The sequence below is a fragment of the Macrotis lagotis genome, chromosome 2 (assembly GCF_037893015.1).
Source record: "Macrotis lagotis isolate mMagLag1 chromosome 2, bilby.v1.9.chrom.fasta, whole genome shotgun sequence".
NCBI lineage: Eukaryota > Metazoa > Chordata > Mammalia > Peramelemorphia > Peramelidae > Macrotis > Macrotis lagotis.
In genome coordinates, this window is record NC_133659.1 from 207,619,190 (window position 1) to 207,635,648 (window position 16,459).

Below are 16,459 nucleotides of genomic sequence, written 5' to 3' on the forward strand. Positions count from 1 at the left end.
GACTTTTAAAGACTGTGTATACTAGATGTCTGTGTGTGTGAGTTTATATCTCTATAATTGTATTCCAAAGTCAAATATAAAGTGTTATATTTGAGTTTTTTTTAAATATCTGGGCCCCTTCTCCTTCCTGTTAGTATAATTAGCAGACTACATACTCCCTGATTATTTAGAAACTTTACCCTCCTGGAAGAGAGAAGACACTGTGTTCTGTCTCCACTTTCCTGTAAGCCCTGAGTACAAGGGGGGGGCAAGACTAGGCTGAACTAAATTTTCCTCCTCCAAAGACTGCTGGCTGACACTACTTCCCCAGAGGCTGAGACGGAAGTTGTCTCTGGGACTAGTTCCAATTCAGTGGGAAGGTGGAGCTGGACAATAATAGCCATGGTTATCAGTCCTGGAGTCTCCTAACATGCTTCTGAATTGGTGGCATAGTGACTTGGGTTTGTTTTTTTTATTCCCTTCCTCCCCTTCCCCTCTCCCCCTACTTGGCTGCCCAGACATTGTGTTTTCAATGTCACTCCAGGGGTCTGGAGGCTATGAAAACATCTTCTGTGAAGGGTTTGAATGCATTCAACAGATCCCCAGTCTCTGGTTCTCTGATTCCTCCTTGGGAGGCCCTGGCAGCCTCAGAGACCTATGGATCTATGTCCATTGATGTTCTGGGAGTCTTCCCCAGGATCCAGGTCTTTTCTCCTTTTCTTATAAAAAACATTTTTCCAATGCATTTCTTTTCCTGTCACCCTTAACCCTACCCTCCCTCTTAGAATTTTCAAGGTATAATATGAAAGCAAAGGAAATCTCTGCCCCATAATAACCATAGGTACCCAATAAGTCTTGACCCTCCCCCTCTAGCTGGGAAACTGAAACCCATTGAGTGGGATAAATCCCTTCCTCCAGCACCTAATGCAAAGAAAATACCGAATACATGTTGAAGGGACTGGAAACCTTGTGCTTCATCTTTTCAGGGGTCTCAGATCACTGGCATCAGAATATCAGGATACCACATTTATCAAAATCCAAAGACCTAAGACAGAGTCTGGGAAATGGTCTTGATTAGAAATCCCAAACCCACAGTATAGGGGAAAGCTGACCTTAAGAATGATTGCATTCCCCCACAAACTGTAATAGAACTTTGCTCAATCAAACAAGCAAATGCAAGGATTTGGGGATGAATTCTGAAGAACTGTTGTCTCTTCCCAAAGCTCCCAGTGCACCTAACACAGTCAAATTCAGTGAGCTGACCACAACCTCAGTAAATGTATCCTGGGAGCCGCCTCTCTTCCCCAATGGCGTCCTTGAGGGCTACCGGCTAATCTATGAGCCTTGCACTCCAGTGGACGGTAAGTGAGAATGCTGATCTTTGCTCTGTATCCTTATGAGCCACTTGATTTCAAAGCTACTCTGATCTCACTTTATCCTTTTAGCATGGATGGATTCTTCCTTAGCAGAAGTGATTTTTCCAAAGATTAAAGCAGAGCAGGGTTAGAATCCAAGCCTCCTTATTTCATGACTCATTGGAAATTGGACAAAATGAAATAGAATTAAGACTCATCTAAGTAAAAAGTAAAGCCTCAGGAAGATGGGCAGGACTGGAATTCCTGTGAGATTGGATAGGGAGCCTATGATAACTCCATTTGTAATACTACCTAAACCTTATAAACCTTGGTCTCATGGTGGAGCTAAGATAGTAGTAGCAGCAGCAGCAGCAGTAGTAGTAATAACTTAACTCTTACTCTGGGACAGACACTGCTTAGGTACTATTATTCTTCCAGGATGGAAACTGAGGCAAGGAAGTAACTTTAAGTGGCTTGTCCAGGGTCACACAGCTAGTTAAGTGTCTGAGGCCAGACTTGAACTGAGATACTGGGAGGATGTGCAGATACCTCTTTTTATTACTTAGTTTCTACAATTGAACAAATATTTCATGGTACATAATTATTAATTTTCTGGTAAATCAAGTCTCAAGGGTTACAGTGAAGACTCAAAGTATCTAGAGGGCAGTAACTTATTCAGGATTCAGATTTCCAATTTGCTCAGGCTTAGCCTTATGAGGGTTCATTCTCCTGGTTCTGTTCTAGGGTTATCTCCTCCTTTCCAAAAGACCTAAAGATCCTCCTTGAATATTTGATTTTCTGTCTCCTGTAGCCTCCCACTTCTCTTACCCAAAGTGGCTTCTACCAGGGTATTTGGATCCTTCCTCATCCTGTCCTCTAAGCCCAGGCATTATTTTGCTAAGTGGCCCTTGGACAGCTGCTGGATCCCTCTGTCGTGATGGCTGCCCCCACAGTAACCAGAGTGAATTGGTTCCAGTACAAGCCAAGTGTCTATAAATCCTTTATTATTTCATTATTGATAATCATCTTACCAGTGGGAAGAGAAGCTGAGGGGGAAGGAAATGGACTTGGCTCTTATCTGCTGGTGTCCAATTTCTCTTGCAGGCCAACATAGGCATCCAACAGCCCAAAAGGGCCTAGGATTGGGCCAGGTAACATTATAGGATGTTGAAGATGGGTGCTACCCCACTATTACTCTCTCTCCTGAAGCCTCCCCCCAACTCCCTCCTACCTCATTTCCCCCAGAATCCAGCTAGGAAGATTCATCAGAACATGGAGGAGAGAGAGCCCATTGGACCCTGGGAATGCAGCCTCTGACCAACATTTCTGGGTCAGCCCCAGGGCCCTATCCATAAAACAATGGCCCTTCAGTCTTCCCTGCCGCCACCTGCATGCCCACGGCTCTCTTTTCCAAAGCAGCACTGTGTATTGTCGAACTCTAGAACACAATAAGGGAAGCTGGGCCCCAAGAAAGAGATAGGATCATAGGGGAGGGAATGGGGATCAGGACTGTGTTCTCTGAAAACAAGATGGGAACTCAAAGAAGAAATACACATGCCAGTGACCACTTGTTCAGACCATCCAGAAAGGCTCTCTGCAGAGGATCTCAAAGCACTTTGACTTGGGTGATTTCTCAGGAGCATTGTGCTTGTGTCCCCACAAATGAATCAGTAGTAGGATTCTGCTGCAGAACTTCACCCTCACCCTTTCCTTCCAATATCACTCTCTTTCTCTCTCTCTCTCTCTCTCTCTCTCTCTCTCTCTCTCTCTCTCTCTCTCTCTCTCTCCAGGGGCCTCAGTTATAATTGATATCTAAGAGTAATTACTCTTATACATTTTAAAAGCCCTCCATCCTCACCCACTCCAGTTCCTTAACCTTTGGCCAAGTACTTTTGATTCCTATTCTTTCCCAAGAGGGGCAACTGAGGTCCAAGTAGGTTTCTTTTTCAGTTTCAGGATTTCTGACAGGATTCTGACCTAGGTTCTCATAATAAATAATTAGTAAAGAAAGATATGAATCCCTTTCAAGCAAATTCAATGATATCCTCTTAGTCTTAGATGTGGTACATTTTAGCTCAGCAAAAATCTTATATTTTATCTCTCACTTCTATTATGATCAGTGCCTGCTAACTGCTACTAGATATGATGGAGGGCATTCAATATTCTGTCTCCCTGATCCTAAGGGGAGGAAATATGGGGAAAAGGAAATAGCTCCCAGAACATTGACTATATTCTAAGCAGTGGGATCATAAAGACAAAACAGCTCCTCTGTCCTCAGAGAGATTATGTTCTAATTGATTCACCTCCCTTCCCTTTCCTCTATATCAAATTTCCTCTTATAGTACAGTTCCTCCTCACAGACCCCAGGGCAACTTCTCCTATAATCTCCATTCTTTGTGCTTGGCCCAATCCACAGGGGTCAGCAAGATCGTGACAGTTGATGTAAAGGGGAACAGCCCCTTGTGGTTGAAAGTGAAGGACCTAGCAGAGGGGATGACTTATAGATTCCGAATCCGGGCCAAGACCTTCACCTATGGACCAGAAATAGAAGCTAACATCACCACAGGGCCAGGAGAAGGTAAGGAAAAGCCATCTAAGCCCCAGCTGTTCCCACCTGAGGCATCCTTTGGGTTGAAATCTTTGTCAAGGAAAGTTGGAAGAGGTCCAATTAACCCCAAGAAGAGATTCCAGGCTCCACATGGAATAGACAAATATCCAAACTATCAAAGTATTAGACAGAGTCCATTGCCTCATGCCATCGTTGCTTCCTCTCCTAGAAAAATGAAAATAAAATGTCACCTCATCCAACCATCCAAGTCACCAAGTCCTATGCCCCTTATTCTATGTGTAAGTCCTATCCTGCCCCAAAGCCAAGGAATCAGCAAAAGGTTGTGATAGTTGATAGGAAGAATGATCCCTATGGTTGAAAGAAAAACATCCAGCTCAACCTATGATTCTGGCATTATTATGGCAGAGAAACAGAAGGTAGTAGAGGGAATAGCCTACACATTCTGAATTCAAGCTAAAAATTCACCAAATAATAGAAGAATTAGAACCAAAATGAGCCAAGGGATCAACTAGTCAAAACTCCTCATTTTTCAGTTAAGAAACCTGAGCCTAGAGAGAAAGATTTACCCAAGGTCACATAGGTGATAAGGTACAGAACCAGGATTTGAACCTGAGTCCCCTTGACTCCAAATAGATAGGTATTACAGGCAATATTCTTTTCCAAAAAGAGAAACTTTCTAATCTTTCCACTGCATAAGTAATCTGAACCCAAATCAATACCAATGGAAAGAAATTGAGTCAAGCCTCCAACTATTACCTCCATTGCTTTTTTACTACAGTGTAGTTTATTTTACTGCATTGTTTCTGGCAGGCCAGTTTTTGGGAGGGTTTCTGATCACATTCCATTTCCGATCCCTTTCTCACAGAACTGTAGCTTGGTCCCCAGGGCTCTCTTGGAACTTCGCTGGGTTGGAAGAAAGAGAATCTTGCTCTGGAGGCTTCCTATATAGGCCTCTTCTTCATCTGACCCCAACCCAAGCACCTAAAATCCATGGCACTGCTCAGCCAAGCCAACTTGCCCACTTACTTCCCTTACAAACAATAGGAAGAGGAAAAAGACTGACCAATGGGCAGGCCTACAAGTAATATGCAAGCAGGAAAAGTTTGTTTTAGACTAAAACATAAAGTGTCCCAGACTGTTTAACCCTCTAAAGGGAAAGGGAGAATAAAAACACACACACACAAAAAAAAATTTGTTTTAACTAGAGGGATGTAAATGTACCAGCTTAGAAGTACCAAATGTTGGTCTTTTAAAAAAGAAAAAAAAACAAGAGAAAAGGTATCTGGGATTAAGTATAAACTGCTTCTCTCTTTCAGAAGTATATTCCTGTTCCCTCCCATCTCCAATAATGGTCTTAGACATTGACAGAAATTTCTAATCTGAAGAGAGGTCAGGGTATGCCTGGTGTGACTTTCCTTGTCTCTGGATTGCCCAGCCCCTGAATCTCACCCTATGTTCTGAGGCCGCCATGATCTGAGATGTCAAAAACATGTAACCCATCCAATAGACTGTCACCCTATACCTCTACTACCTTCTGTTTCTCTGCCATAATAACACCAGAAACATAGGTTGAGCTGGATGTTAAATTTTGGGAAAGAGAAAAGGATTGGACATTATTATCTAGGGTTACTTTGATCTCGATTTTTCCACCTGTAAAATGAAGCAGGAGAAGTTAGAATGGATTGCCTCTGATGTAACTTTGAATCTTAAATCTGTGATCTTATGATTATCAACTACCAACTTCTGAAGGTTCCCATTTGACCTCAGTTTCCTCAACTACAAAATGAAAGGATTGGACCAACTCTAAATTTATAATCAGTCCTGGAATCCTGTGACTGACACCTCTGTGACTTCCAGGACTTACCAGTCCTTAAATAGTAACATTCCAGACTTGGGCAACTTTTCCATGTTTAACCTGACCTCCAGATTTTGTAAAATGTGCCAAGTTTATCTTTGGTACTCTACATCAACAGCATTTTCTTCACTTCTCCCCAAGCCCCCTCCTCTACCCTACCCTACTCAATTCAACACCATCCCCAAATACTTCAGTTTAATAAGGATTTGATACACCAGCAATCAGAGTCTACTCTGAGGCTGCCCCTTCTGGCTCCTCTCCTGCCCATTCATTAATGGCCTGCTTCCCACCTTCTTACAACCAGTTGGAAACATCATTATCTTCTGTCTCATCCACAAAGACAAAGTATTTTCTTTACCTTCAGTAGCATCAGCTCCTCGGATAAACTAATCCATGATAATGAGAAAGAAAGTGCTTGTTAGTATTACAATAAAAATATAATTACAGTATGAGTTTGTACTGAGTATTTGTTGGACTTAACATACTCTTATTAAATTTACTAAATCCATCATAGACTGAGGAAGATTAACATGATATTTTGCTTTTGGTTATTTTTTCCAATATATGTATTTTTCTAAGTGACTTTCTGGTAATAATGCCTTCATTCTTATTGTCCAACCCATTGGTGAGTTATTATCATGAATAATGCCTCCATTCTTATTATCTGACCCATTGCTGACTTATTATCAGAAATAATAGCAACATTTATATCGCTAGCATTTATATCAAAGTTTTGCAAAACACTTCACAAGTATTATCTCATTTGATCCTCACAAAAAACCTTGGAGGGAGAACTGTTATTATTCCTATTTTACAAATGAAGATACTGAGCCAAACAGAGGTTAAGTATCGTGCTCGGGATCACACAGCTAATATGTTCTAGAGTTTGAATTCAGGTCTTTCTGATTCCAGGTCCAGGCATGAGGAAAAATCCCACAATCCCACTACCCATGCACACTTCTCATCCTGTTGTATATTCTTGATAATATCTTTCCATAAACCCTCTACAGAGAATTTGCCCAGGAAGTGAAAGTCTTCCTTTAGTTCTATAAATATTTTATGGATATTGGTGCAGACCTTGGCCTTACCACCTGTTATCCCTTGCTGAATGACTTGCCCACCTCCTTTTCCTGTTGAACACAAATCATAGACATATCCTAAATGGATAGAGTTCTAGGCAAAGAATCAGAAGACTTGAGTTCAAATTGGACCTCAGACACTTAACCTGGGAATGTTATTTCACCTCTGTCAGCCTCAATTTCCTCAATTTTAAAACAAGAATATTAGCAACTCCCTCACAAGGTTGTGTTAAGGATCAAATGAGATATTTGTAAAGCATTTCGTATAGTGCTTAAGAAATACTTACTTCCCTCCCTCAAAAAGCATTCTAAAATGAGATCTTGAAGATATCTTAGAGGGGAAGGGAATCTTAGACTTAGTCTAATTGCCTCATTTTACAGCTAAGGAAACTGAATCCCATAAAGTTTTGCTCAAAGTCAGACTTTATAGAATCATAAAACTTGTACCTGGAAGGCACTTTAGAGGTCACCTAGGCATATACTTCATCTTACCAGGACTGAAGAAACTGAGACACAAAGGGGAAGTAATCTGCCCAAGATCACAAAGAGTAGTATGTATCTGAGGCCAGTTTTGAACTTGGGAAGATTTATCTTCCCAATTTTAGACCTGCTACTCTGTGCAATATAGCACCACCTAGTTGCCTACCTATATGAGCAATGGTGGCTTCAGTCACATCCCACCTCCTCCCCTAGAGGAGTATATGCAATAGCACCACTACCATCTCCTCCCTTGACCTTTCTATTTCTAGACTTGAGATAACATGCACTTAAGTGTATACTTAAATATACCTGATATACTTAAGTATATGTAATATCACTACCACCACCTCCTTCTCTGACCTTTCCATTTCTATACTCTAGACTATTTGTACTTAAATCTGTGTGATAGACATAAGTATATGTAATATCAGAACCACCATCTCCTCTGGTCTTTTCATTTCTATACTTTAGACTAAATGTACTTAAGCATATGTGATATACTTAAGTATATGTACTATTACCAACACCATCTCCTCCTGTGGCCTTTCCATTTCTATACTTTAGATTTTATGTACTTAAGTATATCACATTTACATATACTTAAAGCTAGACATTCTATTTCAAACATCAGGCCTTACAAATTAAATCCTACAAATGAAGACCTACAAAGTGTCAGACATATCAGATCTTTTTTTTTTCTCCAAGAACTCAACTGAGTAGCCCTGGTAGAGAATGAGAAGATGGGGCAGCTCCCACTGAGTTATGTTTGCTCTCCTTCTTACCCATTTTTCTTGTTATTCCCCTTCACATACTCTAGAATCAAATGACTGATTTTTTTGCCATTCCTCACACAATGCACTCATTTCCTTACTGGTTGACTTCCAAGCCTGAAATGTTCCTCCATCCTCCAAGTATCAACTAAAACCCTACCCTCTCTCTGAATGAAGTTTTTCTTGGTTTCCATTAATGTCAATGCTTTTCCTCTGGAATAATCTCCAATTTATGCTGTATATCTCTTGTTTGCAAATAGTTGTTTACCTATCATCTCCTCAATTAGTTTATGAGTCCCTTGAGGGCTGAGCCCAACCCTTCACATAATGCCTGAGACATAGTAGGTGCTTAAGTAATGCTTCTTGACTTGACTCTCCACCTACTTTATTTTTTGTTGTTGTTATTTTGGTTTTTGTGAGCAATAGGATTAAGTGACTTGTCTAAGATCAGCTGGCTACAGCTAGTAAGTATCAAGTGTCTGAGGCTGGATTTGAACTCAGGTTCTCCAGGGCCAGTGCTCTATCCACTGCATCATCTTTTAATGACCCCCATCACCTATTTTTTATATATAGTGTGTATTGACTTTATGCTACATATATTTTTGATATACATACCCCTCTGGTAGAATGTAAATTCATTGGGAGTAGAGTCAATTCATTCTTGGTACTTGTGCTAATACTTAGCACAGTGCCTAGTTTGAGTACTTAATAAATAATTGCTGATTGATTGATTGATTGATTGATCTTCAATTCCTGCAGGTGCTCCTGGACCCCCTGGAATTCCCATCATCATCCGGTACAGCTCAGCCATCGCCATTCACTGGTCTAGTGGAGATCCTGGCAAAGGCCCTATCACCCGCTATGTCATAGAGGCCCGACCCTCAGGTACATTCTACTTTCCTTTCCAGCCTTCCTGTCATCACATATTCCACACACCATCTTCTTAACTCTCCCCAGTCCCCTTTTCTTGCAGAACCTTATTTCCTGTATTTGAGAAAATTCTGGTCTTGTTTGAGGAGCTACAGTATCTGGTAACATCTAAGAGTTAGTGCATCATATATGGAGAAGTTGGATTCTGGTTCAGAAGTCACCTAGGTGCCCCAGGAAAAATACCAGCTTTGTGTTTTAGTGTTTTGCACTAGATAGAACATCAGATTTTGGCAACAGTCTGAGGATTATCCTTGCTTTAGGCAAGTGGTATAAATTGACAAACCCCAAGTTTTGTAAGGTTGCCTCAACCCACCAATGTCGGAAATAGAAGTTGCCTTGGCTGAATAGTTTCCTAATGCTGCCTCACGCTGACCAGAATTGAGCTGTTGTATTCAAAAGACTCCTATGACCTGATATAAGGAGCACACCCACAATTTTTTTTTTGCTTGATAGGTTTTACTGAAGAATAGAGAAAATGAAGTAAGTAGTCTCTATATCAGTAATTTCCAAAATGGGGTATACACACACCCCAGGAAGTGCACACAATGGTCCACTGGAGAACTCAAACTAAATATTAGGATCTAGAACAGCTAATGCTTGTGGCCTCTGCCCACCTCTGTTGCCCCCCTTGCCAGCCTGCACTCAGATTGCCATGAAGTCATTATCTGCCTGCTTCCCTCTTTCCCCCACTCCATCTGTCCCAGTCCTCCACCCTCCTGTAGCAGTGTCCCCTTCTCAGCTTCATAAATACCCCTGCCCCGTGCCTGGTAAGGGCTAACTGTCCAAAAATAGGCAGGCTCTACTTCCCTAGCAACCCTTCCAGAGTCTCTTCCTCCTGAGAGAAGGATGAATGAATTAAGTTCTCCACAACCCAGGACAGACTGGGAACAGTTTAAAAAATCCCAGGATCATCATGAACCCAGGTTGGCCCAGGAGGAAAGAGATGTTTCCCAAGGATATAAGCTCCCTTCTATAGCTGTACTACTCCTCAAACCCTTTGAAAGGTCACCCCACTGTCCCAAGGGAGACTGACAATGGGCTCTGAGGAATTGCAGGAATGAGAGCCTGGAAGGAACAGTCAATACCTAAACCAACAAGAGTTGAGGGGCAGCAGCAGCAGTGGGTAGAGGGCTCGGAAAAATCTCTCAGATTTGCAACCCTGCTCCCAAGACCCTCCCACCATCCTCTAGTCCACTGGTCAGTTTACAGAAACAAATAAAAAAGGTCATCCAGAACCAGGAACCAAAGACCTCTCTAAGTCTCTCACCACAAATAGTACTGCTCCATTTTCCCACCTACCACAGCCACCTTCTGAACTTGGCACCTGATCTCCAGAGACTATGCCCCTCCACCTTCCATTAAGATAAATATACAAGCTATGCTTCAACAAAAACCTTCATATAATTGGAGAATAAGAATGAAAAATAAGTGCTGTGATTTAGTAAGTGCAGTCAATAATGTATTTCCATTTGGGTTTATTCATTTTGAGAGGTATCTTTTTCAAATGTGACAGCCATTCAAAAATGAAGAGTAGAAATCAAATGAACTTAGAATCAGACCTTTGAGAAATGTACTAGCTGTGATTCAACAAAAACCTTTGCATAATTGGTAGATAAGAATGAAAAATGACTGTTATAATTTAGTAAGTACAGTCTATGTATTTCTGATTGGGTCTACCCATCTCAACAGTGACAGCCACTCAAAAACCAACGGTGGAAATCAGCTGAACTTAGAACCAGACCTTTAAAACACTGTATGATTAATTTTAAACTACAAGTTTCAAGAATAACAAAATATAATCAACCACATAGCTGCAGCTAAAAATTATTACATATTTAAGTGAGAGCAAAATGGGTTTTTAGTATGAATACATAAAATAATTATTTTTAAAATATTGTTGATTTTATTTTTATCTCATTCTCTTTTTTTAACTCACAGTATGTGCCATCAAAAAAAACATTTGGAGACTATTGCTCTAAAGAGCCCTAAGTAACCAAAGCTATTCTTCATAGTTCCCATGGATCTAGGAATGCCCCTTCCTGGGGGGGTGAATAGCAGACATTGAATTTGCTCTGGACAGTCTAGGATTTCTCTAGGGCTGATGAATCCCACCCCCTTGGAGAAGTTTGTAACATAAATATCAACTCTTGGCCAAAGGATCATGAGTGAAGGGGACTCAACTCAAGCCCATTCCAACCCAGAGGTAGTTTTTACCCCCTCAGAGAGTTTTTCCTCTGGTAAGGTCAGACATTGGATATATTCCCAGAGTCAGAGTGATACATGCAGGTCCAGGAAGTTATAATAGCTCCATCCCTGGATCTCCCTTTCACAACAGAGGTCAGACCAAAGGGGACTATAACCAAGGTGACCACCTCTCCAAGACTCTCAAAGAAGCTTCTTTAAATCTTATCCCTGCCCTATAGCTCCTCTAGCTCCTATAATTGTACCAGTCTCTCCTGTCACACCTAAAATCTAATCACAAGAACTTCCAAAGCCATCAGAGAATGAGCAGCTGATAAGTTGGCTCAGGGGGCTGCTCTCCTAGCTCCCATTTCACAACTTAGCTGTGACACCTGCTTCTCTAGGACTCTGCTTCCTTTAGGAGCTCTCAGCCACTGCCAGCCACCTCAGTTGCTAGGCTTCCAAGTCAATCCACTGTTAGGAACAGAGCTGCTGTCACAAAACATCACACATTTGGTGACATCAGACATTAAGTGATTTAAGTTTAAAAAGAGAGGGGAGGAGGCGTTTCTGTATCTATTATGATGTCACTTGTCACTCAGAACTATCAAGAAATCACAGTGAATAGCTAGTAATTAAAATGGAAAATATCTATTAATTTCCATTTTTGAAAAAAAAAGATGTTTTTGTACATGTTATGTGACTAGTCACTCAAGAGACTATCAAGAAATTATGGTGAATGGTTGGAATTAAAATGGAAAATATCTAATAATTTCAATTTAAAAAAAAAAGAGGAGGGGGTGGTGTTTTGTACCTATTCTGCTATCAGTAATCATTCAGGAACTGTCAAGAAGTCATAGTAAAGAGGTAGTAATTAAAATAGAAAATATCCAATTATTTCAATTTTGTGTAAAAAGAAGAAGGAAGTGTTTCTGTACCTGTTATGATGTCAATAGTCTCACAGGGACTGCCAGCAAATCAGAGTGAATAGCTGTAATTAAAATGAAAAATACCTAATAATTTCAGTAGCTGATAACATTGATAGTACTAAAATTGATTTGGCTGCTAAATAGAATACTGGATCTGGAATTAGAAAGACTTGAATTCAAACACTGCCTCCAACACTTACTATTTGTGTAACCTTGGTAGTCACTTAACTTTTATCAACCTTAGTTTCCTCATCTGTACAATGGGGATATGAGTAGCCCCTATCTTTATTGTGAGGACCAAATGAAATAATAGTTGTAAAGCTCTTTGTAAACCTCAAAGCACTAAATAAATGGTAACTATTATGATGATAATGATAATGATGTTTGTCTTTTATTCTCAAAGAAGACCATGACATCAGGGAAGTGATACAATGGCAAGCATACAAATTGAATTTGAGTGCTAAGTCACCAGCCTCACTTTCTTCTCTAGAGCCATCTGGGTTCAGTGGCCAGGTATGAATCAGAATGACTGGAGATGACCCTGGATGCAGGGCAATCAGGGTTAAGCAACTTGCCCAAGGTCACACAGCTAGTAGGCGGCAAGTGTCTGAGGCTGGATTCAAACTCAGGTCCTTCTGACTCCAGGGGCCAGTCCCTATCCACTGCACCACTTAGCTGCCTCTGTCGTGTGTGTGTGTGTGTGTGTGTGTGTGTGTGTGTGTGTGTGTGTGTGTATATTACATATTATAATATATTGTTATATTTTATTTTTTATTATATTATTATAATAGCAATTCCAGTAGTATCAAAATATTCCAGACCCTCATATTCAACTATTACAATAACTAATAATTGAAATGGTAAAAATCTAACATCCAGTTTTAAACATTCTACATCAGAAAAATAAACGTTGTTCTGACTTTTTCTTTTCAGTTCTGCTGGCTTCCCAAATATATTACCAATGTGCCTACCAACAAAGCTCATTCAGCTAAACAAGGCATCCTCAAGGCATGGTGCAATGTAGTATTTTACACTACAAAGGTAAAGAGAAGTGTAGGACAGGGATATAGAATGTGGAGTTGGTTTTCTAGATTTCCCTTAAAAAGTCCAGAATTTGTCACCAAGTATTCCATTCAGAGCCTTCTACCCATCATCATCTCCATAAGCCCTTCACCATTTCCATTGTCCATCTTTTTAAAACATACTGCTTATAAGACTGGAAGATGGGTAGAGGTCCTTCCCTGGTTTTTCTGATTCACCTAAAACTTGTCTTTGTGATGCCTGGCCTTCCCCTTCCCCCACCAGCAAACCAACCCAACCTCCAATGCCCCCCATTCTTTGACTCTACTAACCACATCACTTTATTGTTAGGAATTGGTGCTTTGCTCTGTACTGGAAAATAATGGACATGATTAATTTCAAAGTCTGCCACTACCCTCTGGCAACATGAGCCAAACAACCATTACATACTCATGTTCCAAAATGAAAGATTTTTTTTTAAAAAATAGAAATGGATCTTCATGCTCATGTTCACATACATATAAACACAATCTCTAGAAAGAAATTACATTGGCCCAGGACTGCCACCCAGACCTGTAGCATGACTTTTTTGTAACTTCTGATGTTGCCCCTCAGCTTTTATTGGGCCCCATCTTTTCTCTCCATTTGCTGTGAGAATGGGGAAAGTTAAATAGGAGGGAGGCCTCAACTAATTTTCTTTTATAATTTTTTTAAATAAATGTTTATGGTGCTTTGGTTTTTACACCATCTATATTGCCCTGTATGTGCTCCTCTTCCTGCTCACAGAGAGCCAAAGTATTCCTGAACCTCCACAAAAAAAGGGAGACAAGTGCCTTCCCATATTATCTTCTTTGGGCATTATAATTGCATGACATTGTTTTTAATTAATGTTTTCATTGTTTTGAGTTGGTTTTCAGACATGTCCAATTCTTCGTGACCCCATTTGAATAAAGATACTGGAGTGGTTTGCCATTTCCTTCTCTAGCTCATTTTACAGACAAGAAAACTAAGGTAAAAGGATGTAAGAACTTGCCCAGATCACACAGCTGGTAAGTGACTGAAGCTGACTTTAAACTCACAAAGAGGAGGCTTCATGGTTCCAAGCCCACTTTATTGGCTGCACACCTACTACCCCTTAATTATATTTGATGATGCTTTTTTTATTGACATCACCTAAATTTCCCCCTCATAATAACTAGGTGGCTCAGTGAATAGAAAGCCAGGCCCAAAGGCAAGAATACTCATTCATCTTCATGAGTTCAAATCTGACCTAGCCACTTTGTGACCCTGGGCAAGTCCCTTTAACCTGTCTGCCTCAGTTTCCTCATCTGTAAAATGAACTGGAGAAGGAAATAGCAAACCCTGAAGGGGGTTATAAAGAGTTGGACATAATTACAACAACTGAACAGCACCAGATTTCCCCAATAACCTTCTCCCTCTATTCCCCTGAAAAGTCATTCTTTACAAAGAATTTTTTAAAAGAATAAAGAAGAAAAAAGACAAATCAATACATCAAAAAAAAATACCTTTGGATTCCACCTTCCAATCTCTATAAAGGAGGTAAGGGGCCAGGTTGTTTCTTTGAGCCTAAGATTATTCTTTTTAATTTCTCTTTAATTAAAATTTTAAATTAAATTTTATGTTATTTTCATTGCTCAGTCTCTCCCTCAGCCCCATTTGAGAAAGCAAAAATAAGAAAATCCCTGTTAGTTACATATAAAGTCAAACAAAACAAATTTCCACATTGGACACATCCAAAATAGAAAAAAAAATATCTCCATCTGTATTCTGAGTCCATCATCTCTATGTCAGGAAGCAGGTAGCACAACTTACATTTTCAGTTGTTTTGAAGTGATTTTTTTCTTTTACATTTTTGTAGTTCTTATGTATATTTTTCTTGGTTTTGCTTATCTTACATAGGACAATAATATGAATAATAATAATAGAAGCATTTCTATATTGCTTTAAGACTTGAAAAACCCTTTACAAATTTTCATTTGATAATCTAAAATTTTACTTTATCTCAGTTTGATATTTCATATTACCTCAGTTAATGTACATCTTGCTTATCTATATTTATCATAACTGTATTTATCATATTTGTTGTTTCTTACAGCATGGAAATATGCATGAACCACAATTTACTTAGCCATTACCCAATCAATGGGCATCTACTATGATTGCTATACCTTGCTACCACAAAAAATACATGGCATTCAGTTTTTATTGTTTTGTCGTTGTTTTCTCCATTTACCTTTTTGGTAATCCTGTTGTTTTCTTGATTCTACATATCTCACTTTGCATCAGCTCATATAAGTATTTCCATGCTTCTGTGTGTACTCACCTTATTCATCATTATTATACACAGTCCAGGAGTAAAGAGGACCTGAGTTCAAATTTAGCCTCACTTACTAACTATGTGACCTTGGACAAGTCACTTAATGCTGATTGCCTCACATCCAGATTCATATCTGGCCATTGGATCATATGGCTCTGGAAGAGAAAGTGAGACTGGAAATATATTTATGATATTACTTCATTTTTCTGAAACCTTTAAATATAATGTGCTTTCCCTGCTTCCAGGTCTTAATATTCCTGGGTGTGGTCAGTTGGGGTTTCTTTCAGAGCTACCTAATAGAATCTTTCTAGATTAATGTTTTCTTGGAATATGATGACTTGGTTTTGGTTTTTTGTTTCTAAGTTTCAAAAAATTCATTGATTCTTTAATTGTTTCTCTTTAGTCTTTTCCTGGTCAATTCTTTTTTTTCTTCTTTTTTTTTTCAAACTTTAGCTTTGTTCTAATTTTTTGGTTTCTGTTTTTTGTTGGTTGGTTTATTTGTTCCACTTTTTTTCCTCTTATGGGATTGTTGAATGCTGGTTGTTTCATTATATTTTTCAGAGTCCATTCAATGGATAAGGTTTTCCATCTTCTTTTCTAAGTGACTTATTTTCCTTTTCATTTTACCTCTCAAACTCCCATTTTGTTTTGTTTTCTCATCTCTTCCAACCACTTTTGTAATCCTTTTGACTAAGGCATTTCACCCCCCCACTCTGGATCTCTGTTATTATTGCAGGATTTCTCTTTTCTTTTTAAATTTAATCTCTTGGACTTCTCTTTATATTATTTATTCATTGTATTACATGTTTTCTTCTGTTTGTTCATATTTTCTGCCTCAGTTCTTGGTTTATGACTTTATTTTGAGTCAAATCCTCCTTGATCTCTTGAATTGAAGAGAACAGCATTATTTAATCTCATCCTCTCTATAGGGGATCCTATCTGGATGCTGCTGCCCTGGGTTTTTCATTTGTCCC

The 16,459-nt window shown here is 39.5% G+C and overlaps 1 protein-coding gene across 2 annotated transcripts in view; it reads left to right on the forward strand.

The window, feature by feature from the left end:
• The window catches only part of SDK2 (sidekick cell adhesion molecule 2), a 442,394-nt gene that overhangs the window by 390,130 nt on the left and 35,805 nt on the right, over nt 1-16,459 (forward strand). For both annotated transcript variants that reach the window (XM_074224650.1, XM_074224651.1), the window contains 3 exons: nt 1,203-1,340; nt 3,751-3,912; nt 8,847-8,972. In XM_074224650.1, coding sequence (XP_074080751.1) covers nt 1,203-1,340; nt 3,751-3,912; nt 8,847-8,972 — 426 coding nt within the window. The remainder of the gene's footprint in view (nt 1-1,202; nt 1,341-3,750; nt 3,913-8,846; nt 8,973-16,459) is intronic.